At 48.8% G+C, this 26,322-nt stretch overlaps 1 protein-coding gene across 1 annotated transcript in view; it reads right to left on the bottom strand.

Annotated features, from left to right (window-relative positions):
• Nucleotides 1-26,322, bottom strand: part of LMF1 (lipase maturation factor 1) — a 132,993-nt gene that overhangs the window by 42,799 nt on the left and 63,872 nt on the right. Inside the window, exon 6 of the mRNA XM_048495540.1 lies at nt 9,763-9,930. Within this exon, the coding sequence (XP_048351497.1) occupies nt 9,763-9,930 (168 nt within the window). The remainder of the gene's footprint in view (nt 1-9,762; nt 9,931-26,322) is intronic.

The following is a 26,322-nucleotide window of genomic DNA, read 5'->3' as shown; positions in this document are numbered from 1 at the left end:
GCAGTGTGCCAATCAATTGTGCCAAATTCTGTCATGGCAGCACCCTTTCATACCTCAGTAGTAAGTCAAAAAGGTTTCTTTCATTTCTTTGAGAGCAGGGTCTTCCACTAGAGCACGGTGGGTGCTTGACAACACCTTTCCTGGCACCCAAAAGTTTTTAGAAAGTAGGCGGGGCTTTTGGCCAGCAAGGCTTGTGAGTGGCCACTGGAGAGTTGATTGGCCATGCAGATATCTGAAAAAGTTGCTTTGGCAGCAGCTGCTACTGCAGCTCAGAGATCTAACCCATGTGGCTAAAGATAAGCTGTGACAGCCATAGGCTGGAGAAACAGGGATTTTTCTTTTGGAACCCTCTTTCCACCTCTGTCATCTGAATGGCTGCCAAAACCAGAAAATGCCTCCCCAAAGCAATTTGGGGTGTTCAACATCTGCCTTTGCTCCACATGCTCTCCCCGCTGGCCTGAGGCTCCAGTGCTTCCCCATCGGCAGCTCAGCAGCCACCCTCCGTCTTCCAGGGAGCTCGGCTCAGTTCCTCCCTTTCTGGCCTTGGCATCAGTCTCTGGCTGACGCTCCCTGCCAAGCGCCTGCTACCTGCCAGCTCACCATCAGGTGACCATGCCCTTCCTTCCTGGCACGCACCTAATGCTTCCCCTTCATGTGTTTAACAGGCCTCGTCCAGGAGAGCCAAGAGGGTTGCTGCCGAGCGGTCTGACGTTGAAGAGTATCAAAATATCCTGAAATAAAAACAGCAGGGCCCGAGAAGGGGGGAGCGTGTTCAGAAGTCAAGAAGAAGGAGAAAAAGAAGCAGAAGAAGAAGAAGAAGCAGAAGAAGAGGAGGAGGAGGAAGAGGAGGAGGAGGAGGAAGAGGAGGAGGAGGAGGAGGAGGAGGAGTTTGGATTTATACGCCACCTTTCTCTGCTGTAAGGAGACTTAAGGTGTCCTACAAGCTCCTTTCCCTTCCTCTCCCCATAACAGACACCTTGTCAGGTAGGTGGAGATGAGAAAGTTCAGAGAGAACTGTGACTAGTAAAAGGGTCACCCAGCAGGAATGTAGGAGTGTGGAAACACATCCGGTTCACCAGATAAGCCTCTTTCACTCAGGTGGAGGAGTGGGGAACCAAACCTGGTTCTCCAGATTAGAATCCACCTGTTCTTAACCACTCTGGCTCTCATGCTGGATTGTCGAGGCGCCCACGGCACCAACTCTCCCAAACCCCTCAGATGCACACTCTCCTATCAAGGAAGGCTGGCTTGCAGATTAGAACTGGCCGGCCTCTGGAGGATCCTTTACCTGGACACAAGAATGCAGGAGTAGCCCTGTGGGGTCTGTCCAATTTGCGGAGGCTAGCAGCCGGTTAGGCCCTTTTGCACTGACTCCACACTCGGACACACCAGGAGATTTGAGAGTGAAGCCTGGGAAAGTGGGATTTAGGAAGACGAGAGACCCCGATCGGGAATCTGCCACGCGAGCCCACCTTCCAAAACAGCCCCTTTCTCCAGGAGAAGGGGAATAAATGTTTCAAATGAATAAATGAGAAATGATCTGGAGCTCCACTGCAATTCGGGGTGGGGCGGGGCTTGTCCCTCTGGATTCTGGCTGTGTCAGCAAAGAAGGAGCAGACCGGAGCCCTGCAACTCAGCCTCCAGCCTGGGGGGGGGGGGGGGCTTTCCTGACACATCTCTACATAAGCCAATGCTTCTTTCCAATGTGGCCTGTTTCTCACAGGGGCCAGACAAATTCTGTGGGGAAGGCCCCGCTCACAATAACCCTCTCCTTTTGATTGATTATTGATTATTAAAACATGTCTATCCTGCCTTTCCCAGTGGTTCAAGGCAGGTTGAACACAGATCATTGGAGGCAGGCTTCGGTATCCTTGCATATGTGGCAAACGGCCTTTGTTCCCTCCCTGAGAAGGCCAGGCCATGTCAAAACAGGGCTCCTTCAGAATGCAGATGAAGACTCAACAGGATTGTAACGATCCAAAGGACCCCCAGAATATTATTTATATATATTTCTGCTTTAAAATCATATTGGCAAAAGCCAGTTGCCAAAAGCACTCCTATGGGTGTAGGTAGCAGCATGTCCAAAGGTCACAGGTCTGCTTTACAAAATCTAATCAAGAGGATGAGTTACTCTAGCATAACCTGGAGGTCTCATTTTGTTTGTGGGCATGATCTTGATTACCACACCTTGCAAAGATACTGTTAAAGACAAAGAATATGGAAAGCCAACTTGCTATCAGATACTGTCATTTCCCTATCTCTTCTGGAAACCAAGTCATCAACAGATGGTTGCTTCTCTGCCTCTCCTCTTCCCACATTTATGAATTTTCCTCTAAAGCACCCACCTTTCCCGGTCTAATTAATGTCTCAGCCAAAATCTGAGCTTTTACTCATGCATAAAGCCATTCTGTAAGCTTCCTGGACTTTAATCTAAGAGCAATTGGCCCCATTGTCACTTGGGTTTTAGCAGTAGATCGAAGCCACTACCTCAGCACCCCCCAGACCCAGCAGCACAGATGTGTGAAACGTGAGTGTGATTGGTTCCTTTTCCCCATCAAGGGAGACGCACTCCACCTGGTATAAAAGTTCAGTTTACCTGCAACATTTTGCTCTTTGGCCACATAAGTTCCTCTCTTGGTCATGTTGTTGGTCTCTTGAGACACAATATCGCCTTCTTCTACTGGGTCTCTGTGCTGGCGTGGATTCCCTGCCTTCTGCGCTTCTACTCTTTCTAAGAACTGCAAGTTAGGTAAACATGATACCTTTACCCCACAAAAAAACCCCTCCCTCTCTATCTCCAATCTATATATTTTTAACACCTTTCTATAATCCTCAGGAACTTGAATGTACATGTGCCCTTTGTGTCTTACTGTGTGTGTGTATTTTTAAACAAATTTATATAAACATTTAAATTCAATTTGGACTCTTGCTTCTCTGTGGAATATTCATTGCCAGAATTCATTCCCCCCATATTATACAGTCTAAAAGATCTCCTCTCGGCCCCTCTCCTGATCTGCCAATGTGAGTGTTCATTCCCCTTTGCTACTTTTATGTGAGCTGTTACACTTTTTAGCAGCTGGTGGAGAATCCTATCCCAAAATCCCCTTCCCCTGTTAAGGCCGTAACAGGATAGAACAGGAATCCAAGACCTTTCTGAATCTGTGGGCACTGTTGGGATTCTGATACAAAGGGGTGGGCACCACTGAGGTGGGGCCAAGCACAAAATGGCCGCACCAGGAGGAGGAGCCGACTGCAAATGGCCACTCAGGAGGAGGAGCCGACTGCAAAAATGGCTGCCCCAGGAGGAGGAGCAATATGACTGCAATATGACTGCCTGAGGAGGGAGAGCTGCCCACAGAATGTCTACAACTGAGATTATGTATAACTCTAAAAGTAAGTCTTCAACGTTTCAGGCAGAAAATCTGCTCGGCTGGACATCTTTTAAAAATATCTTCTGGCACACATGCTGCTTACCCACTGGCCACACAGCGAAGGTTTTTGTGCTGTGGGGGCAGCGGCTGCCAAAGCAACTTTTAAAAAACCTACACAGCCAAGGAGACCTCCAGAGACCTCTCAGAAACTATGCTGGGCCAAAATTCCAGGTGACCCTGCCCCCTTTCTAAGACTACTCAGCCAGCATCAGGAAAGGTGTTGGTGTGTGCCCGCAGACACCACTTTGGGGAACTCTGGGACAGAATACTTCTCCGCCCTTCTAAATTAGCCGACAAAGAGAAGGGAGCTCCCACAGGTTCCTTGGTTCGCTTGCGGAACCCTTTTGAGCTTGGTGCCTCTGCAAAATTGGCTTCTTTGGAACCGAGCCACTTTGGAGCAATGTGGGTGGCACGGCTGTGCACAGCCTGAGGAAAGAGCTCTTGGGACAGTTCCCAAAACCTTCTTGCCAATGTGACGCCTGGCACGACGGCCCTGCCAGGCCTGGAAAGACACATTTGGGGGGTGGGGGGAGTAGGTTAGGATTGTATTGCTCATTTAGGAGCATGACTGGGTAGAAAGTCGCGCTTGCTCTCCCCTCCCCTGCATAGGTACCCTATTCATGGGATAGACAAAGTCATTATTCCCAGGTCTCTGGACCTATTTAGAAAGAGTGTCTTCCTAGATCTCAACTCCCCAGCCACGCCCAAGGTTGGAAGGTGCCTTTCCACTAGGAGCATCCGCCCAACAACTGCAACCCGGGTTGTCTTCAAGGTGCTGCAAGTTGCTTTGCTGCTTCTGCGGCTGCAAGCCAGCATGGCTACCTGTGGGGAGGGGGGATTACTCCGCTGCCGCAATTCGCCACAAGTTGCCCTCCAAGCAGGAAGGGCCCAAAATGTCATCTTTTCACGCCATCAAGCAACCGTGCATTGCATTCAAACGCAGTCACTGCAACCCCAACTAGTTTTAAATCTCTCTGTGCCCGCGTCCCTCTCGGGAGTAGTCAGCATGACAAAAACACGCAAGACCCAGTTGGCATCTGTGAGACCCGTGTGCCCAGCACTTCCCCCAGAGGGACCTGGCCTCTTGGCTGGCAAGGCAAGGCAGCTGTGCCTTCTGGATCCGAAACCGTTGCAGAGGCTGCTACAAGGATAAAGCAGGGCAGGTGGACTGGCTGGAGCACACCCAGTGGTGGGATTCAAAAATTTTAGTAACAGGTTCCGACAGTGGTGGGATTCAAACAGTGGCATAGCACCAGTGGGGCTGGGCGGGGCACGACGGGGGCATGGCCAGGCATTCCAGGGGCGGGGCATTCCTGGGCGGGGCTGTGGCAAGGACGCACGTGCCCCAGGTGCAGTTCCCCTTCGCCCCGCCTCTAGATTCAAATAATGACTGTTTAAAGTATTAAAAAAGCAATATACTGAAAGGTAGTGTATTATTTCTTTTTTATATAATTATATTGACTGATTTTAAATAATAACATAAGTATGGAGAGAAACCAAAAACTGTTTACAATTGTTAACATATTACAAACATATCTAATTGTCTATCTCTCTCAACCCTCCCAACTAGAACATCCTATATTGCCTCCCTCCTTCCCATATTTCCCTCCCTCCCTACTTTCTACTTCCCCTTCAGATTCCTATAACTACTTTATCTATTCCACTTTAAAGAAAACTAACAGAGGGAGAGATCCAAAATCCTTAATCTAAAAGAGTAGTTTAAACTCCTCTCTTTCCAATATAAATTTCAAGGGGAAAAGAGAAAATGAAAAATCTTTACCTATAATACTTTCCCAACCTTTATACCAATGAGCAACAACAAAAAAAGAATTACTATGTATTGTATTATTTCATACAGTTCATACACACGTGGGGGGGGGGGGATGCCATAAGGGGCAGGGGGGCCGCAGGGGGCCCTGGGGAGCGATTTTGCATCTCCAACTTGACGAGATTTGCTGTACCCAGGGACAGAGATTACCCCCTTTTCCCTAGTGGAGTTAATCATTAATAACCGGTTCTCTGAACTGAGAAAATTTTAGTAACTGGTTCTACCGAATAGGTGCGAATAGGCTGCATCCCACCTCTGAACACACCTCCCGTCCCCATTCGATCACTGCCAGTTCTGCACTGAGAAATGTCTTCATTGTAAGAGGGCAACAGCTGTTCCGTGAGTCTCCAAGCCTTTCTGGTCTGGGCATTTTCCACAACTCTGCAAAACGGTTTCCTTGACCTAGGCTGTGGTCTACTTGGAAGCAAGATAATACAAAGCAGGATTTCCCTGCTTGTTCAAGACATAGGGAGGAACGCTGATTCCCCTCCTCCTCTGCAAACAGTCAGGGGGATTCCCCAGTTTTGGAGAAGTGAACATAATGTTTTAAATGGTCCTTGCGCTATGAAACTTCTGTGTATGAATAAAACACACGAGGAACAGTCCCGGAAGAGTCCCCAGACATCTGCAAAAGATTCCAGAGGTTGGCTTTCTGTCTGGATTCACTTGAGAGATATTAGATTCTGCCTGCCTGCCCGCCCCCAGTTTTGATTAAGCAGCCCATTTGGGGCACAACGCATTCTTTTCTGTTGTTTTAAATTGAGGATCAAAGTTCTGCGGCAATATTTGATACCCTCTAACTAAAGGCGCTTTTATCAAGTCGAGTAGCTCCATAAGCAAACAGGATCCTTCTCCATATCATTTTCTCCCAGTGTCTTTGCCAAACACATAAAGGACTACTAGGTAAGGGGGGGGGGGGGCACATGACTACCTCTTGATAAAGATTGAAAATAATTTATCTGGGATACATTGGAACAATCCTGCATCACACAACTTCTGTGGCCGACAAACTAGCTCTAGAAAAATTTGGACACTTTCCCATGGGATTTATACCCTCTTGAAATGTTGCTGGCCTCTTAAGATCCTCCTGGACTTGAATTCTGTCCTGCAGATTAATGCAGCTTAATGCAGCTGCCCACTTGAAACTGTCCTTGCCAGGCAGAGGCGTACCAGGGGTAAATGGCACCGGGAGACAAATTGTCTCCAGGAAGCCCGTAGGCTTTGCCCCGGCCCCTGGCTCCGCCCCTGATGCCCCCCACTGCCCTCGACCCTGCCCATGTCACCATGGCCATGGGAAAGGTCTAGGGTGCCCACCTCCCCCCCCAAGACTCCCCCTGCCTGCTGGGCTCCCAGCCGGCAGCCTGCAGTCTCTTCTGACCTCCCCTCTGGGTAGGCCAGAAGAGACTGCAGTCCTGGCCTCGGGGACCTGCTTTTATAAGCACTGAGGCCGGGGGGTGGGGCTTGGGGAGCAGGAAAGGGTGGGACTTCCTGCTCCCCAAGCCCCACCACCGGCCTCAGTGCTTATAAAAGCAGGTCCCCGAGGCCAGGACTGCAGTCTCTTCTTAATTGCCCGGAGGGCTGGCAGGGAGGGAGGGAGGGAGGGGGGAGTCCAGGGTGGGGTTGAGGGCGCTTGAAGTCCTGCTGCCTCATCGTTTTTGCGTGCCTCCGACGGGGTTGAGGCACGCGAACGAGGCAGCAGGATTTCCTGGTAATGTGGGGGGCCAATTTTGCACTCCCCACGTGACCAGAAGACTGGCGCCAGGGGACAAGGGGTACCCCTTGTCCCTAGGTAGATACACCACTGTTGCCAGGAAATAGTTGTTATGTTGGGCAACTGCCCCTTAATGTCATCTGTGCACTGACCATAGAAAGGCCTGCCATATTGCAGCCAACATATGATGACGCCAAGGGCTTTCAAGGCAACAGATGAGGAACGGAAGTGCTTTGCAGTTGGCTGCCTCTGTACACCAACCTCAAACTTCCTTGGTGGTCTCCCATTCAAGTACTAGCCAGAGTCAACCTCACTTAGAATCACAGAGTTGGAAGGGACCCCAAGGGACATCAAGTCCAACCCCCTGCAATGCAGGAGCACATAATCAAAGCACTCCCAACATATGTTCATTGAGCCTCTCTAACCTCCAAAGAAGGAGGCTCCACCACCCTTTGAGGCAGCCAATTCCACTGTCAAACAGCCCTGACGGTCAGGAAGTCCTTCCTAATGTTTAGGTGGAATCTCTTTTCCTGCACCTTGAATCCATGACTCCGTGTCCTAGTCTCTGAGGCAGCAGAAAACAAGCTTGCTCCCTCTTCAACATGACATCCCTTCAAATATTTAAACATGGCTATCCTGTCCCCCCTTAACCTTCGCTTTTCCAGACAAAACAGACTCAGCTCCCTGAGTCTCTCTTCATAGGGCATGAACTCCAGGCCTTCGCTTCTGAGATCTGAGGAGATCAGGCTAGCCTGCCCCATCCTGGTCAGGACTGGACCCGTGCATCAGCCGTGCAGAGCTGGTGTACAGGGGAAGAAGGCATTGTCTATGACTGCAACGATGACCATGTACAGACGCAAGCAGAAACAGTAGCCACGTGGGCTGATCCCCGGTAACCTCTCCCAGCTTTGCTGAGCGAATGCCGTGAGCCACAGCTTAGGTGGCACAGATCGGAGACAGTGACCCATCGCAAAGCATCGGAGGGCCGTGCTGCAAGTCAACGGCAGAAAGCCAAAGAGAACCCTGCAGTACCCCCTATACAAAAAACCGCTTGGCCGGTCTCTCCGCCCTCACAAACCTGAGCGAACAGCCCTGCCTTTTTCTCAAGCATGTGGCGGAGAGGGGTCACTATCCCTCGAACGCAAACACCTTTCCCCCCTCCAGCCTACCGTTGGATTTTGGAGTGGCCAGCAAAATTCACACCTTCCCCCCCTTCCAATTTGGGGGAGGGAGTTCCTGGCACAGCGCATTTTCTGCAGACTCGCTGAAGAATTTGGAAAAAAAACCCCACCCTGCAGTTAACAGAGCCCAGCCACCACGACTCCAATAACAATTATAAAAATGTCTAATAAAACCTTGCATTTAATGTCAATTAAAATCTTGAAAAGCAAAATTAAGTGGGATATCGACCTTAAACTTTACGGCTTCCTCTGCAGAAGCAGAAGCAGTGTCCATAAAAGTCTTTTCGAATGAAGAAAAGAACAGTAAATATTAAATGAACAGGAGTCTGGGCGCACGTGAGTCGAATCCCTGCCTATGACGCTGGGACGTGTTCTCCCTTGCTAGACTCCTGTGGGAACTGAGTCGCTCACTGCAAACTGTCCATAAAATATCAGTTACAGGCCAATATGACGAATGCATTTAACAATGGCTCATTATGAGTCGTTATTATGCACAATTTCCTTTTGCGCAGCCCGGCAGCTACTTTGTGCCCAAGCTGGGGAACTCTTCCTCTGACTAGCTAAACTGCGTTCCTGATTAAAGGATTTGACTGTTATTTATTTGCGGGGGGGAGGGGGGTTGTGAAAACTCTTCACTGGCTGGCAGAAGAGGCAAAGGATATCTCCAAGGTTGCCAAAAAATAGAAAAGGAAAGGGAAGGGAGAAGGGAAGGGATGTGTCTAGGAAACCACAAAGAGAAGAGATACAGCCACACCTACGCCACACAGCTGCATGCTTCGTATAAAAATGGTCCCAGGGATGATTGCCGGCCACATGGGTAAAAACAATCTCTGAAAATGTATTGTCAAAGGTTTTCATGGTTGTTGTGGGTTTTCTGGTTGTTGTGGGTTTTCCGGGCTGTGTGGCCGTGTTCTGGTAGATCTTGTTCCTAACATTTTGTCGGCATCTGTGGCTGGCATCTTCAGAGTGTATCACAGAGAGAAGTGTATCCTTCTCTCTGTGATGCACCTGTGAAGATGCCGGCCACAGATGCAGGCGAAACGTTAGGAACAAGATCTACCAGACCATGGTCACACAGCCCGGAAAACCCACCACAACCGATCTCTGAAAAGATTTCTCTCTGCCTGAGGTCTTGGGTGGCGATTTGGGTGGACTATAATGGGTCCTATTGCCGGGCAGAATAGTGGGGTGCAGTGGTCATAGTGTCCGACTAGAACCAGGGAGGTCCAGATTCAAATCTTTCCTATGGAAATGTATGTCACCTGTCTTGAGCTCCTCTGAAAAAGAGTCAAAAGCACACAACATACACCCAGCAAGGCCCTGCTGCTCCAACTGTTTCCCTGCAACCATAGTCAGCTCTCAGTGCCAGATTATGCTGACGCAGAAGATCGTGAGCAAATGGTGAGAACAGAGGAGCGTCCTTCAAGCACCGTTAGTTCTCGGCCTGTGTTGCAATTGAGCCCAAGAATGTCTGACCCATCTTTGGCTGGACCAGACCAAGGTCAATGCAATCCAGATCTAGCCGTGGCCTAGAGCTCTGGGGCAGCTGCGGTATGTGTGGGACGGCAGGAGAAAAGCCAAAACAAAAATGTGCTCAGGAACAGTTATTACCTGGAACAGCATCTGCAGAACCCCATGGAGGAGGCACATGCGCCGTCCCAGAAAGGTAAAAAATGGCACCAGCAGCTCTATGAAGTGGTTGAAGAGAGTTTCGAACTGATGGAACCGCAAAGGCGACCGATGCATATAGAAGGCGACGGGGTTGGGCACCGGCTGGGTCTGAAACGAGCAAAAGAACAGAACAATGATTAGCATTCTTCACTGACCTCCAGTGCACTTTTCACTGACCTTATTACTATTATTGTTTTTCTTCTTATTATTATTATTATTAGATATGCATCCTGCAATGCACCGCCATTTCCTTTCAACATGGAAGGCGACACCAGGAATGAAGGACTCTGATATGGGTCGCTGGTGCCTCCTGTGCCAGATACCAGCTTGGATTCCAACTCAGAAACTCCAGTTGCCCTGGGGCTAAGTCACATGAGAATCATAGAATCATAGAGTTGGAAGAGACCCCAAGGGCCATCAAGTCCAACGCCCTGCCATGCAGGAACACACAATGAAAGCACTTCTGACAGACGGCCATCCAGCCTCTCTTTAAAAACCTCCAAAGAAGGAGACTCCACCACACTCCGAGGTAGTGCATTCCACTGTTGAACAGCCCTGACAGTCAGGAAGTTTTAGGTGGAATCTCCTTTCCTTCACCTTGAACCCATTACTCCTGGTTCTAGTCTCTGGAGCAGCAGAAAACAAGCTTGCTCCCTCACCAGCATGACATCCCTTCAAATATCGAAACATGGCTATCATGTCACCTCTTAACCTTCTCTTCATCAAACTTAACATTCCCAGCTCCTTAAGTCTCTCCTCGTAGGGCATGGATTCCAGGCCTTTGACCATTTTGGTTGCCCTCCTCTGGACCCGTTCCACCTTGTTAATATCCTTCTTGAACTGCAGTGCCCAGAACTGTACACAACATTCCAGGTGTGGCCTAACCAATGCAGAATGAAGAGGTACAATTACATCCCTCAATCTAGACACTATGCTCCTATTGATACAGCCCAGAATTGCATTGGCTTTCTTGGCTGCCGCATCAACGGCAGGGCCACCAAAGGCCCTCTTCAGCCCAATGACAGTTGCCAGTGACTGGAGAGCTTCTGGAATTACCACTGATCTCCAGGCTGCAGAGATCAGTTGCCATGGAGAAAAGGACAGCCTTGGAAAGAGGGCTCTATGGCATGACACTCAACTGAAGCCCCTCCCCTCCCCAAACTCCGCCCTCCTCAGCCTCCACCTTCCAGGAATTTCCAACCTGGAGCTGGCAACCCAGGTGGGGTCATCAACACTGAGTTCTGACTTGGGGGCCGTTCCCTAAATCCCGCTGGCCCTTCCTCTCCCGAGAGAGTACGTGCCGGGTTGCGCATTGTGGGTTGGATCCTGCGGTAAGCATTGCAGGTGGCACTGCGCACTGGCAGAAGCGTTCTTTGGGCCAGAGCCAAGCGCCACAGTGAGCAGAGCAGACCCGCAGGAACCGACCTCTTGTTTTCTTTCAGAAAGGAAAGCCAAAAATCTGGCCAGGGGAAAACTACACAAGGATGAATCACCCAGCGCCACAAAACAGCGGAACGATTCAACAACAATAACAACCACCACAACAGCGGCAACGAGGTTGAGTTGATGACACACACTCCCATTAGTGTATCGAACACAGAGCGAAGTTTTATTTTGTGAAAGAATCCAGGGAGAAAACAAAGATGGCCGGGGGGAGGGAGGAGAGGTCGATCCTAATAGAAGGAGACGTCGCACATCTTTAAATTGTTTGTCGTTTAAAAACACAACGCACACACAATGCACACCCCCTTTAAAGTACATTCAAGGCAGGGGCAATAAGTCTGCGGAGTAGTGGAGCGCAGCTTGCAAGCCGAGCGCACTGCCAGCCCCTGGAATGAATGCAATTTCTTATTAGCAAAGCTGGAATTAATCATACTGCTGTTTTCCACGGGGCCGGAGGCTGCTCTCCTCCCCTCGGGGACAGAACGCTGCATCCTTCCTTCCGCTGACACAACCGGGGGTAGGACGCAACAAGCCAAGGGGTCAAAGAGGGTAGCCAAGCTCCTGCACCACAGGGCCATGAGGTCAGGGGGTGGATACAGTAGGGTCAGAGGACTGGGGGTTGCTAGAGGCCCTTCCCCACCTGGGAGCTGGTTTGAGTTAGTCTGGCCTCTAAAAGTCAGGGTTGACTCCTTTCCTCTGGATTGCACACAGCTGAGCTATTGAGTTCCTTTCCTTTTCTCCGAAATGAGGGCGCTGAGTTTGTTACCCTGCTCCTCCACATGAAGCCTGCTGGGTGCCCTTGGGCCAGTCACAGTTCTCCCTGAACTCTCTCAGCCCCCACCGACTTCATGAGGTGTCTGTTGTGGGGAGAGGAAGGGAAAGGAGCTTGTAAGCCACCTTGAGTCTCCTTAAGCAAGGTATAAATCCAAACTCTTCTTGTACTGCTTCCAATACATGAATGCTCATACTAGAATAATAAATGAATAGCCTGCCAGATGCCACAAGATGCCTGCTCATTTATGCAGCCGTGGACCAGCATAACCTCCCCTCCGGAACCTGTTCTAAGACTAAAGAAACCTGAGCCAATCATATGAGTTGTCAATTAGTGAAACAGCCTCAATCTGCATAGGAACGGACAAAAACTCTGGAAAATAAGCACCTTCCACCCCTTTGTTCTGATGTCATAACCATCATCTTGAAAGAGGAATTTACTTCTTACAGGGTGTCGGAAGGGAGATGGTTCTGGTTTGTCTCAGTATCGGGAGTACAAATAATATAGCAGTCACAGCCCAACTAATCCGGGCGTTTGCGCTGCAAAAACATAGCTTAAGAGATTTTTTTAACCAATTAATCTAATGCAGCTGTGTGTGTGTTTGTGTTGTACCCGCAAAAACAGTAGCCCGACACATATTTCTCCTCCCACCCGCAACTTTGCAAAAGTTGGCAGTAAACAAGCGTCACAAAATTTTTGAAACTAGGGGGAAAAAAACACTGTCCCGCTTGCATTTGAGCACATTGAGATCTAAATTTGGAGATGGGGGAGGCGGAGGGAGAGGAGGCGGTTCTTCGGCAATAAAACATCAAAATAATTAAGGCTCTGGGGACCTTTTATTTTATTTTTAAAAAGGTCCCCTACACGCTTTTGCGGTGTTAGCCTTCCCCAGCCCTGTCAACGGGAATATTCAATTGGAGGAGCAAACCCCACGCCAGAATTTGCCCGGCGTGAGACAGCCAAGTGCGCCAGGAGGGTGTCTGTTTGCCTTGGGTGCTGGCGGGACCATAAAACTCTGGCAATTTACTAGAGACGCACAGCCGCCCCACCTTCCCCAAGGACAAAAATAAATTTCAGATGTTGTGCGTGTGTATATATACATACACTCCCCCCCCCTTCCTCTCACACACATAGACTACATAGAAAGAAAGTCTAGAAGAGGGGAAATCCTTTGCTCTTTCGAGCTATTCCAAAACCATTCCCTTAATCGTGTTTACAAAGACAGAGGTCTTTATTTTAAAAGCACACAATGAATACTTGCTGTGCCATCGTCATTTTTGTTATTTTAAAAGAAAAAAGAAAAAAGAAAAAGAACAAATATGTAGAGTTAAGCGTGCGGACATGAGCCATCCAAAATTAGGCCCCAAGATGTCACCGTTTTCAGTCAGGTCACAGAAATAGTCAACTCTCTTCCATTTTAACCGCCAGCGTTGTGAAGTGGTTTCAGCCATGCCCCTGTTCTGCAGTTTTTCACCTCGGACTATTCAGCTAAAAGAGCTTCCCTTCCCCAACACAGGTCGATTCCCCACTTTCAATTATTTCCAGAATAGTGACTGGAAATGTCGCGGTTTCCTCGTGGTTTCCCCACTGCCGAACCTTCCGGCTCCGTCGCTCCCCCCACCCCTTACCCCGCATTCCTCCTGTACCTGGTTGCTTGTGCAACTTTTTGCCAGGACATGTTTACATTCTGGATTAGTGGGGAATTTCGGGCGACTGAGTTCGTTTTCAGATTCCCGCCTTAGCAGTGACGTGATTGCTCCCAGCCAATCAGAACACGCCAGGCAATGCGCAATGCGTGCGCAGATTTTTCTTTAAGTTTCGATTTCATCTCACTCAGCTACTCCTGTTCCTCTGATTCAGTCATACATTTACCGGTCAAACGATAAAACGAGAACTCAAGAACTCAAGAGAACGGGAACACTCGGACTCCCCTGCTCTTTTTATTAATGTTAACTTGATAGAACAGGGGCTTCTTGGATAGCCGCGGGCGCAAATGTCTGCGGTAATGGAGGGGGCGAACCTTCCAGCTAGCCCTGCAACAATCCTTCCAGTGAGAACACGGGAAAACGGTAGCCAATCAGAAGGCATGGGTGTCGTTTTCTCGTCACGTATCCACCCCGACACGGAACCACAGCCAATCAGGACAGCTCTGGCAATCCGATCCCGCGGTAGTGGGGAATGTCCGTTTTCTGGAATCAGAGGTAGGACCAGATGCCTTCAAGTGAAAGTAGCTAAAGTGAGGTCGAAGAAACAGCGACGAAAAGGTCCGGTTACTTTTCAAACTTGCATTAATCTACATCTAATTTACAGCGGGAAATCGACCAAAGATGACTTTTAGTTTTGCGGCTCCACCTGCGATAGACACAGCCTTCTGTTTAAAGGGGGAAATCCAAGGGGAGGATTCTATAGGAACTAAGCAGCCCTGATTCTCTATACAGACCCGCACTCCTCGTTGCCCCAAATCAATCCTTTGAAAAGCCATCCTCTAACTCATAGAACACGTCCCGACCTCTGAAATTCATGCAGCAACCACAGACCGCAGGGCGTGACAGATCTCTGGCGACACAACTTTACTGGTGTCAGGACAAGAATCCTCCCCACAGGAACTGTGTGCTCGCTGCGAGGCAGAACACCGGTGGATTATCAACCTAAGCGTGCTGCGGATTCGATTGCAAGACTCAAGAGGAAAATTGGCCACGCCGGAGGATTTAACTTCCTCTTTGCAGCACGTACAGGGGCAAAGAAAAGCCCCGCCCCCCCAACACACACACACACACCTATACACCAAATTCACCATGAACTGATGCATTTGGTCTTTGCATTGCCTGGGGCTGAGTAAAGGGACTTGCATAAGCGGGTTTTTCCAGACAGCCGTGCTTGGTGTCTTCTTGAGTCACCTTAAAGACAACCACATTTCCAAGGCGATCCACCCTCGGTCTAATTTTATTGACACGGCTGTTACAGAGAAAACCTTGGAGGCCCCGGCTTCCGACACGCAGGGCCTGCATTGTAAACATCACCTAGCTATTCTGGGCATTCCTGGGGACGCACAGAGCTAAAATTACTTCGGGAACCATGGCTTCATTCAAGGTATTTATTTGTTCAGAAGCTCTGAAAAATATTTGAGAGAGAGAGAGAGAGAGAGAGAGAAAGAGAGAGAGAGAGAGAGCCGCTGCTGCTGCTCTGGAAGAGAGGAAGGAACATCACGGCTCCACTTATTTGGCTCCCACCCCCTGCAATGTCAGGTGCCAACCCACACAAGCCAAATCCCAGAATGGCGCGAGCAGAACAGGGAGCCTGCAAGAAAAGGTTCGCAGGCTCACAAAATAAAACCAAAGTCCAACCGCTCCTTAAGACATTTTCTTTGCCATCAAGTTGCAGCTGATTTTACGGAGACTCCATAGGGTTTTCAAGGCAAGAGACATTCATGGAATTGTAGAATTGCAAGAGACCCCTTCGGCCATCAAGTCCAACCCCCTGCATTGCAGGAACACACAATCAAAGCACTCCTGACAGATGTTCATCCAGTCTCTGTTTAAAACCCCCCAAAGAAGGAGACTCCACCACTCTCCGAGGCAGTGACTTCCACTGTCGAACAGCCCTGACGGTCAGGAAGTCCTTCCTAATGTTTAGGTGGAATCTCTTTTCCTGCACCTTGGACCCATTACTCCGTGTCCTACTCTCTGGAGAGGCAGAAAACAAACTTGCTACCTCTTCAACATGGCATCCCTTCAAATATCTAAACATGGCTATCTTAACCTCTGCTTCTCCAGACTAAACAGCCCCAGCTCCCTAAAGCTCATTCTGCACATGCAGAATAATGCACTTTCAAACTGCTTTCAGTGCTCTTTGAAGCTGTGCGGAATAGCAAAATCCACTTGCAAACAGTTGTGAAAGTGGTTTGAAAATGCATTATTCTGCGTGTGCGGAAGGGGCCATAGCCTCTCTTTGTAGCCCTAAGCCCCGCTTTGTAGGTGGTTTGCTATTGCCTGCCTCTGCATCCTTGGTGGTCTCCCATCTGACTACTAACCACGGCCAGCTCTGCTTAGCTTTTGATAACTGATGAGACTGGGCTTGCCTGGGCTATCCAGGTCAAGGGACCAGCAGAGGTGGGTTGCCCTTGCTTGACTACGTGACAAACCTGACTTCCTGGAAGCCTCCCAGCCAAATACTGACCAGGGTCAGCCCTGCTTGGCTTCCAAGATCGGACAAGATCCATAGTCGGACGGGTCATCCAAGTCAGGCCACCTTAAAGACGATTTGTGAGTTTCAGCCCACTTCCACAGACTACAGCCAGCCTTTCCAAAACCATTTCCCCCATTAGTCCAGTCCTGGCAGGCCCGATCAGCTTGAATGACAAAGATATACTGGACTACAGGCTAATGAGCAGTGACCACAGAATTACAAGTATAACGGCTCGCTTCTGTACAACAATTTGTAAATAGAGAGATACCCAACAGTCGGGTGATAAGGGATGAGGTGCCTTTTAATTATGAGGCAGTTTTAACGTCCAGTTCAATATTCTGAAAGTTAATTAGGGTTTTAAGTAGGGTTTGAAGGGTACCTCTTATGATGGTGACTAACTTATAAATTATGCACTAATAAATGTACATACTGTATCGATGTTGATGAATGATTGTAAGACGGGTTTTTGCACTGGTCGTTGACCGTAAATAAATGTCTGTCTCTACCATGCACCCTCTTTAAATACCTGTCTTACATTATATGTCATCTGTATGTAATTTCTGCACAATCAATCTGAACTATTGGAATAAGAAACTGGGGCAGTTGAGATTGACCGGTTCGTTTCTCACCAGAGAACCCAAATGGGAATGTTCAAATCGGAGTGGCTGACTTTCGGAAGAACCAAGTCTCACTGGTATGTTTCTCAAAAGAAAACGACAGTGTTCAAATCGGAGCAGCTGACTTTCAGAAGAATGGACGTGTTTGTCGCAACATAAAACCCAAAGTGAGGATGCTCGAATTCGAGCAGACAACGTTCAGAAAACCGGAGTCTCTTGCATAAAAACCAAAATGAGAATGCACGAAAGTGAGAAGATGGCTGTTGAAAGAACCAGGCCCAGGGCCTTATGGGACTCTTCTCCAAGCGCTGGGTAAGTGGGCAAGCTGCTATGGGGAGCCAAACTAATTTCAGCCCCCCTACAACCCGCAAAGTAATAGAACTCGAAGATATATTTCATTCTGCTGTACTTTTAGTGTTTCCACCTATTGGGAATAACAGCTCCTGGTAGTTGGAGAGTATTCCTTTCTTAGTTAGCAGAGTGGAACACATGGGTGGCTAGAACACAGCAGAAGCCTTACCTCATGTGCGTGTGCGTGATGGATCCCAATGTGCGGCAAGCTTACACAAAAGAAAGTCGGAGTCAGTTGTAGTTTCTAATCTAATAAAAAGAGTATTTATTAGTGAACTCCATTCTGGATAGAAAGGTAAGTAGATAGGTTCACTATGCTATCCTAATCTAGCTGGATGGGGATGGATGCACGGAGCATCCATCCTTCCTCTAAGCTTGGTAGGAGAAAGATGGAGTGGGATCGAGGAGGAAACCGGAAGGAAGGAAGTCCATGAGAGTATAAGTAACATCAAAGGATAGAACCAGAATGTCAATTCCAGTAAAGGTGTCAATTCCTAGGTCCCCATCTAGCCACTGGCTGTCTAGTAAAAACCCCTCTGTAGGATGAGGCAGGAAACAGCGTAACAGCATAAACTCCTTCTGTTCCAACACCACCTTTGCAATAATGATGTTTACATTTTCCTCTCACGGAGCTGCTACCAACCTGTAGCAAGCAGACCCCCTTTTCCTTCACAGGGTCTCCACAATCTGTTCCCCCCCGCCTTTCCCCCATTTATAAACCAGTTTTGCAACTGCATTTCCTGTCAGGATTATTTTGGTCCTGTCATAAATATGAAACGCACAGGACTAGGGCGAAAAATAACAGGATGAAAAAACCAAACAGCCGTTTACTAAAACGGGGAGGGGGAGGGCGCGAATGTCTCATGCCCATGTTTAGATTAAGGCGTTTTGGGGTCTGGATAATTTTCACCCAAGAGTCCTGTAAAGGGAAGGCGGAACAGTAGGATCTTTCATATAGCATGTTACACAAAGGGCAAATTGTGTCATTAGGAACTTGCTACCTGGTTCAACGGCAAATTCTCCAAACTGGAAAACCACTTTGTTGGAAAGCCGACTCAAAGGGTGAAGGAAAAAACCTATGTGCTGCGGGGGAGACCAAAAAATCTGGAGACGGCCTAATTAAGCAGGAGTCTCATTAAATTCAAAGATCCCCCCTCCCCCTCTAATAAAGCCACTGCAGCAAACTAATCATCACAAATGATACAACATCGGTAACTTTTCAGAACTGGGAAGCTACCCTCTCACAATCTGCAGGGATTGTGAATATTTAGGCGATGACTAAAGTTAGGGGAATATTTAGGGGATGACACAACAGCCCTCCAAAGTAGGCCAGTATTCACAGCAGATGGAAGGCGGAGGGTAAGAGTAGGAAAGCCCTCTCAGCCAAAGGCAACCAATGAGCTGGTGGCAACGGTGGGATTTGAACAGGGGATCTTCCAGATAACAGTCTGTTCTCCAGACCCTACCCTGGACCACTCAGTACATGTCTGCCTGCCCTTCCACACCGACAGATCCCACCACAAAGAAAACTGGCAGATTTGGGAGAAGATCATTCGAGAGCTCCTTTAAAATGTGGTGTTGGAAGAGAGTGTTATGAATACTGCGGGCCGCCAAGAAAACAAATCAATGGGTCCAAGATCAAACCAAGCCTGAACTGTCCCTAGAAGCTAAAATGACTAAACTGAGGCAGTTGTACTTTGGTCACATAGTGAGAAGACCAGAGGCATCGGAAAAGACAATAATGCCAGGAAAAGTTGGAGGCAGCAGGGAAAGAGGAAGACCCAACACGAGATGGATTGACTCTATAAGGGAACTGGTTGTGGTGGGTTTTCTGGGCTGTGTGGTTGAGATCTGGTAGATCTTGTTCTTGCTTCGGCGGGTTCGACACACCCAAGCACCAGGAACAAGATCTACCAGACCACGGCCACACAGCCCAGAAAATCCACCACGACCAGTTGAATCCGGCCATGAAAGCTTTCGACAGTACATCTATAAGGGAAGTCGCGGCCCTCAGTTTGCAAGGCTGTTACTGATAGGACATTTTGGAGGACGCTGATCCATAAGGTCACCGTGAGTCAGAAGTGACTTGAGGGCACATCTCGCCAGCAGTTCCAGAACCCTTTCCCTTCAAATCCCAAAAGGAGAGCCAATGTGGCATAGGATAGAGGGGCCGTGGCATCAAATCCGTGCTCTGCCTTGCCCCCCTCACTGAGCAACCCGGGGCCAGTCACACCCTGTGAATCTCAGCCTGCCTTGAAGGACAGTTGTTTCATTTCATTTCAATTTTAATTTTAATTTATACCCTGCCCTATCCCCAAAGGGCTCAGGGTGGCTAACAACATAATAAAACAATAAACACTATAATAGAATAAACAATAATAGCAATAATCAATACATGAAGAACTAGAATTAAGAATCAAAATACTCAGATGGCGACTTAAACAACAGCAACAGCAGCACTAGAACAATACATCAATATGTATTGATCATAGCAATACATTGATAAACCAACACATAAACAATAATGCAATCACAATCACAATATATTAGCAGGTGAAAAATCAATATATAAACAGTCAATACCCTTGCAATATATCAATACATTTAAGACAGTATGTTCAACAATATATTAGCACATTAACACTACTCTGATAGGACTTGTTGTGAGGAAAGAACCCACGAATGCTCTGCAGAGCTGTTCGGACCAAGAGCGGGTCAAAAACTGGCTAAATTTGTTTTAAAAAAAAGGCCGCCCAATGACAACGAGGCCCTGAAGTCCCTCAAGTCCAGCATCCAGTTTCCAATGCAGGCTGGCTGGTGGCCTCCGGGATGCCCGCAGGGAGGGCGTGAAGACCACAGCCCTCTCCTCCGCCCTCTCGCCACCTCTCATTGGTGCCGGGCGGCCCTGGCCGGCTGTTTGCAGAGTCTGTCTAGGGGATGAAGGGCTGGTGTGATGGCTGCCCCCTCCTCCCCCCCCCCACCGTTGGCACCAGACCTTCCTCTCTCCCTGCACCCAGCCCCATCAGGCACCAACTGGCCTGCCCCAGACAGTGGGCTCATTCAGCCGAGCTGGTGGGGGCAGCGCTGCCAGGGGAGTCCGCAAGGTCGTTTGTCTGGAGAAGCCCGGCTGGCCTCGATTATTTAATATCCCCCCGCCCCCCCCCCCGCCCCCCCCCCCGGCCGCTTTGCTTCTCCTCACTTCTCTGCCTGTCAGTTAAGGCCGGGGATGTTTGTTTTAATGGCTGCTTGTGGTCCACACTGGTGCCGGCTGCGCGGGGCTGGTCGGTTGCACAGATTTAATACTGGAGCGGGGGGTGGGGTGGGTCTAAAGCACATAGAAGGCAATTCAGGACATCTCCTCCCCAATTTTTTTATAAAATAAACAACCCTGAGCTAAATCTGGAGTGGGTTCGGGGAGAGGAACCTTGCAGACGTTTAACCACTGCAGGGGACCTGGGTTACGTCCCGTTTTCCATCCCCAGACTGGGGTGCCAATTTACCCAGTTGCTAGAATTCTTCCAGTTACTTGACGAGAAGGCAGCATCAGGTGGGAATGCTGTGAAAAGCGTCTCTTCTGGATTCTAGAAATCAAAGGCAGAATTAGAATCATAGAGTTGGAAGAGACCCCAAGGGCCATCAAGTCCAACCCCCTGCCATGAAGGAACACACAATTGCCGGCTGAGCCTTTTTATCTATCTGTGCGCTGGGTTTTTAGTCTTCTGAGAAGGGGCATGGCTCTTCCTTTCCTCTTTCAGTCCTTAAAACAACCTTGTGAGGTAGGCCACACTGAGACAGAGGGACTAGCCAAATGTCATTCGACATGTTTTATGGGCGTATGAAGGATTCAGTCCCAGGTTTCCCAATTCCACTCTGGCCCCTTCCGCACATGCAGAATAATGCACTTTCAATCCACTTCCAATCCACTTTGCAGCTGGATTTTACTGTGCGGAATAGCAAAGACCCCTTGTAAACAATGGTGAAAGTGGACTGAAAGTGCATTATTCGGCATGTGCGGAAGGGGCCTTTGACACACCCACTGCACCACACTGTCTGTCTTTTCCCCCGGCCCGCAAATAACCTTGCATTCTGCATGCCGCATGAATGCACGTTTGTGCTCTGCCAAACATCTAGTCTCCTTTCTGCCTGTTATACATCTTGGTTCAAACTGTGCACGAATTTGTATCAATTATCAATTTCCCTCTTTGCAGTTAAACACAATCCTCCACAAGGATTTTTTTTTTTTAACCAGGCAGAGCCCTCCGTCAGATTTGTGGCCCACTGGCCCCCGAAAAGAAAAACCAGAAACAACGATCCCCCAGTTTTAGGAACCCCTTTTTTGTTTCTGGCCTGCAGGCAGTCTAACTTGCCCGTCAGAGACCGGGCGAGGGGCTACTTGCCAGCCTGTACGGTTCCATAACTCCTTGAAGGCCAAAGCAAAGAGTCAAAGGAGCCAAGCTTGCCAGAGGGGCTTCCAGTCTCAGAACCACAAGTGTAAACAAAAGGGAGATTAGAAAAGAATAAAACAATCAAGAGGTCGGGGGAGAAACAGAAACCCGAACAAAACCCCAAGGACAGCATTGCTGAGCTGCAGTAATCTGGGTCTCATTTAAGTGTTTGTTCTGCACAGTCGATTTTGGAAGGGAGCTCGGCTGGACACGAAGGGAGAACATAATCACCAGCCCAACTGTATATTTCCCCGAGAAACTTCATGTCACGCTGCACCAGCAGAGTTACATTTTCAGGGTCCAATTTCAATAAATCAGCATGTCGCGCTGGGGAACGGGAGCACAGCTCTCTCCTTCTTCCCTTAATGTTCGCAGGTAAAGCCAAGAACAAAATGGCCATTCTTCCCAGGGCTTGGCATCGAGACAAATTACTTTCCGCACCTCCTCGTGCTGAAGGACTCCTTATTAAAATATCACCTCTGCTACCGTCCCACTTGTAGTTAAACTGAGGGCAAAAAAAAACCCCCTCACCGGCAATTGAGTCCTCTGGACGGGACATCTGGGGAGCAAGGCGGCAAGCCTCTGCAAAACAATGACGTCAACGATGCATACTTGCACGGGCGCAAGAGGAGCATTTTCATTTGCAATTGACGTTGCACTGAAAGGTGAGGTTAGCAAAACCTGGGACAGATCCTAATTTGGCCTTCAGTGCCATCGGTGACCTTAGCTGCCCTCATCTGCTCTCATCTGAAATAAGGGAGCGAAAGGATGACTGATATAAATGTACAGGAAGGCATTACATTTCAGAGAGGGCTGCTCTATCGACACAAGATGGCCCTGGAGGCAGAACCAGACACGATCGCTGAGACGGCACTGCTGCTGAAAACGGCAGTCTCGCACCAATGTCACCTTCCTCCCTTCTGCAATGTTAGTAAAAAATTACCTGTGTCTTTATGGCGTTGTTCAGTTCTTGACCCTGCCCACAGCAGCCAACGATGCAGAAATTGTGTCATGTGCTGACCTCAGGACACAGGCAAGAATTACTAAATGTCACTTAGGGGGAAAAGGAGCCGCGTGGCGTAGTGGTTAAGTGCTTGCATTGCCACTCAGACGGTCAGGAGTTCGAGCCCCTTGTGGGTCAGATATCCTGGCAGCTGGCTCGTGGTCGACTCAGCCATCCATCCATCCATTCCTTGGTCGGTAAATGAGTTCCTAACACATTGCTAGGGGGTAAAGAATAGCTGGGGAAAGCAATGGCAAACTACCCCACAAAAATGGCTTGCCTATAAAATCACTGCTTGCAGTGGTACCCCAGGGTCAGGCACATCTGAAGGGGAAACTTTACCTCTTTTTTTTTTTACTGAGGGGGAAAGAAGAAGAAAAGCTTAACCTGAGACTGCCATTTTCAGAGGTAGCGCTGTATCTGTTGCCGTGACAACCTGTACCCGATGCTAGTGGGCACTTGGCGGGACTGACTTCCATATCTTAGTTACTGATAGTTACTGATTTTGTGAACAGACATAAATTGGTTATCACCGGCCTCATTTTGTCAGAGCTGCTGGCTATTTCTCCTTCAATTTAGAACCTGCTGCAAAATCAAGCACAAAATTCAGCAAAGTGTACTCTTAACCCACCCAAAAGCCAAATAAATGGTCAAAAGCATTAAAACGGCACGTCAGGATAAATAGAAGCTTTGCCCTGAGCACACAGGAGGGTTTTTTTAAACTGCCCAGCTTCATTTGCATGTGTCAATAGAGGAGACCATATTAGAAACCATATTTGCAAGCAAAGGCGTCACCATGGAAAATGCCTCCGTTTGCCATGAGTTGTGGGACACACCAAGATCCCGCCCTCCTCCCAACATTGCTCTCACATGATTAGCAAATACCGGAGCTTGACTTCTGTCAAACTTTGTAAGACAACAAGCCATTCACTTGTGGGCGGGGTGTGTGTACACACCCATTCATATTGATAGAAATATAGAAGAGCATGGTGAGCCAGAGACCTCTGGGTTCTCGAACTCAGAATGACTGCCTCGTAACTCCATCCAGTAGTCAACTCCACAAAGCTCGATGGGTTTGAATAGGTAGCCCCAACGTGCGGGCATACACATAACACTAGTCATATGACAGAATTCATAGGCAAGCCCCATACTGTATGGAATGCTGCTCTGACCATGTGACTTGACCACTCCTGCTCTTCCAAAAATCCACTGATGGACATCAAAGGGAACATAGGAAGAAGGTCTACAGAGCTCATGGCTAAGAACCCTTAGGGAGGCCCTAAGACTTAGGAGAGACTTAGGGAGCTGAGGATGTTTAGTCTGGAGAAGAGAAGGTTAAGGGGGGACATGATAGCCACGTTTAGATATTTGAAGGGGTGTCATGTTGGTGAGGGAGCAAGCTTGTTTTCTGCGGCTCCAGAGACTAGGACCAGGAGTCATGGGTTCAAGGTGAAGGAAAAGAGATTCCCCTAAACATCAGGAAAAACTTCCTGACTGTCAGGGCTGTTGGACAGTGGAATGCACTACCTCGGAGTGTGGTGGAGTCTCCTTCTTTGGAGGTTTTTAAAGAGGGGCTGGATGAACACACATTGGGAGTGCTTTGATTGGGTGTCCCTGCATTGCGGGGGTTGGACTTGATGGCCCTTGGGGTCTCTTCCAACTCTATGATTCTATGATTCTAAGGCCGACCTGCTGGGCTGAGAACTCCAGTGGTCTCTTTTTTTAAACTCCCTTTTGGTGGGACATCCTGCCGCGCAGAACAAGGGGGTCAGCTTCCAGCCTCTCTTTGAGCACAACACAGAGAAGAAGGGCAAGGCAGCAGAAGTCTGGCTGCTCTCCCCTTGATAACCGTGGGCTCATAATTTTGGTATCATGCCAAATTCGTGTCACACGATTCTGACATCAAGGGCTTGCAAAGTGAAAGGTTGAAGACTGTCGGTTTAGAACACCTGGAGAAACCAAGAATGGTAGGTGCAGAGGTTCAAGCTGGAGATGTGGACCACAGAAAAGTCTGCCCAATGAGGCTGTTGTACAGAGAGTGGGGGGTTTACGGACGGATGGTATGGGTCCTTGCGAGGAAATCCAGGTGGGCTTCGTGCTTGATAGAGAGAAGAAAATCCCCCCAGGCTGCGCAGTTTGGGCAAAGGGCAACCAGAACGTCCACATGATGATGAGGCAACATCAGAGAGATTGCTGGAAGAGAATCGGGTGGCAGCTAGCATCAAGTTAAACTTCACCTCTGAGAACAGCTGCATTAAACCAGCCTGGAAAGGAAGTGAGTCCCTTGCCTGAAATGGAAGCACAGCTGAATTTCTCTTTCCAGCTGGATGAGAATTAGACAAAACCACAAGGAACGTGGTCTACATGCAAGCCAGACCCCAGAGGACACCTTTTGGAGGAGGCTGTGGAGGCGGTCCAATCCCAGCAGAGATGAGGAAATAGTGCCTTCCACCTCCTCCAAAGGCCAGAGGAGTGGATGAGAACTCCAAACAGCGCAACGTCTCACTAAAGACCAAAATGACTCAGATGCTTTGGTTGTGTTGGCAGAAGGAAGAGGACACCCCCAACCCTGAACAAGGCAGGAGAAAGGACTCGTCCTTATTCGGCCTCAGCCTGGCCTAGCTCATGAGGTTGTTTTGAGGATTAAAAAGGGTTAGGGTCTTTATACTCCACTGAGGTCCCTCTGATGGGCTTCACTCTCAAATCACCAAGTGATTTCCAAACCCAGAGTTGGCAACCCAACACGGAAGAAGCCCAGAGGCCACCTGAGATACACTACATGTCTTCCTCTAAGGGGTGTTAACCCACTAGGACATAGGTGTCAAACTCGTGCCCCTCCAGATGTTATGGACTACAGTTCCCATCATCCCCTGCCAACATCATGCTGACAGGGGATGATGGGAACTGTAGTCCATAACATCTGGAGGTGCACGAGTTTGACACCTGTGCACTAGGACAACCAAAAGAGTGTTTGCTCCGGTCCTGGATTTGGGAAAGGCCACCTCTGGTTTCAGCCTGGACTTACTTTACTTCCCTACAAGTGTGTAGGATTCCCTTTCTTTGGAGACCAAACGGTGGAAGAGGAATGTTCTGGGGTACTACAGCAAGTTCTCTTGAATATGCAAGGAATCACCAGAAGCACGGCCAAAAAGAGGAGAGAGATCTCACCGCACAGATTGGCTCTCACCAGCACGTTGAATTCATCCTCAACGCTCCGGGCTGATGTTCCGATAGAGGGCAGCATCGTACCCGTCTGACGGACAGTCTCTTCTGGGGAAATCATGTATGAAATCTGGCGGGTGTTCTCCAACTTGAAATACCGGTAACCAAACCTAAAGAACACTTCAAAGCAGTGGCTCCAAGGCTCTCTTTGGCCCCTTCCACACATGCAGAATAAGGCATTCAATCCACTTTCAATCCACTTTGCAGCTGGATTTTGCTATGCGGAATAGCAAAAGCCACTTTCAAACAATTGCGAAAGTGGACTGAAAGTGCCTTAATCCTCATGTGCGGAAGGGGCCTTTGAGTTCCAACGACAGGGAGAAAACTGGGGTCTCAACAGCTTTACCCAATGGGTACACCACGTCAGACCGCCAGGAAGAGCAACACACCCCAATGGGTAGATCACGCCACTTATTGGCATGTTGTAATTTCTCTGAATGTGCTGTGTAGATTATTCGAGGG

Source organism: Sphaerodactylus townsendi, linkage group LG04 (assembly GCF_021028975.2).
Source record: "Sphaerodactylus townsendi isolate TG3544 linkage group LG04, MPM_Stown_v2.3, whole genome shotgun sequence".
Lineage (NCBI taxonomy): Eukaryota > Metazoa > Chordata > Lepidosauria > Squamata > Sphaerodactylidae > Sphaerodactylus > Sphaerodactylus townsendi.
The sequence above is the reverse complement of the archived record's forward strand: the minus strand, read 5'-3'. Positions and strand labels throughout refer to the sequence as shown.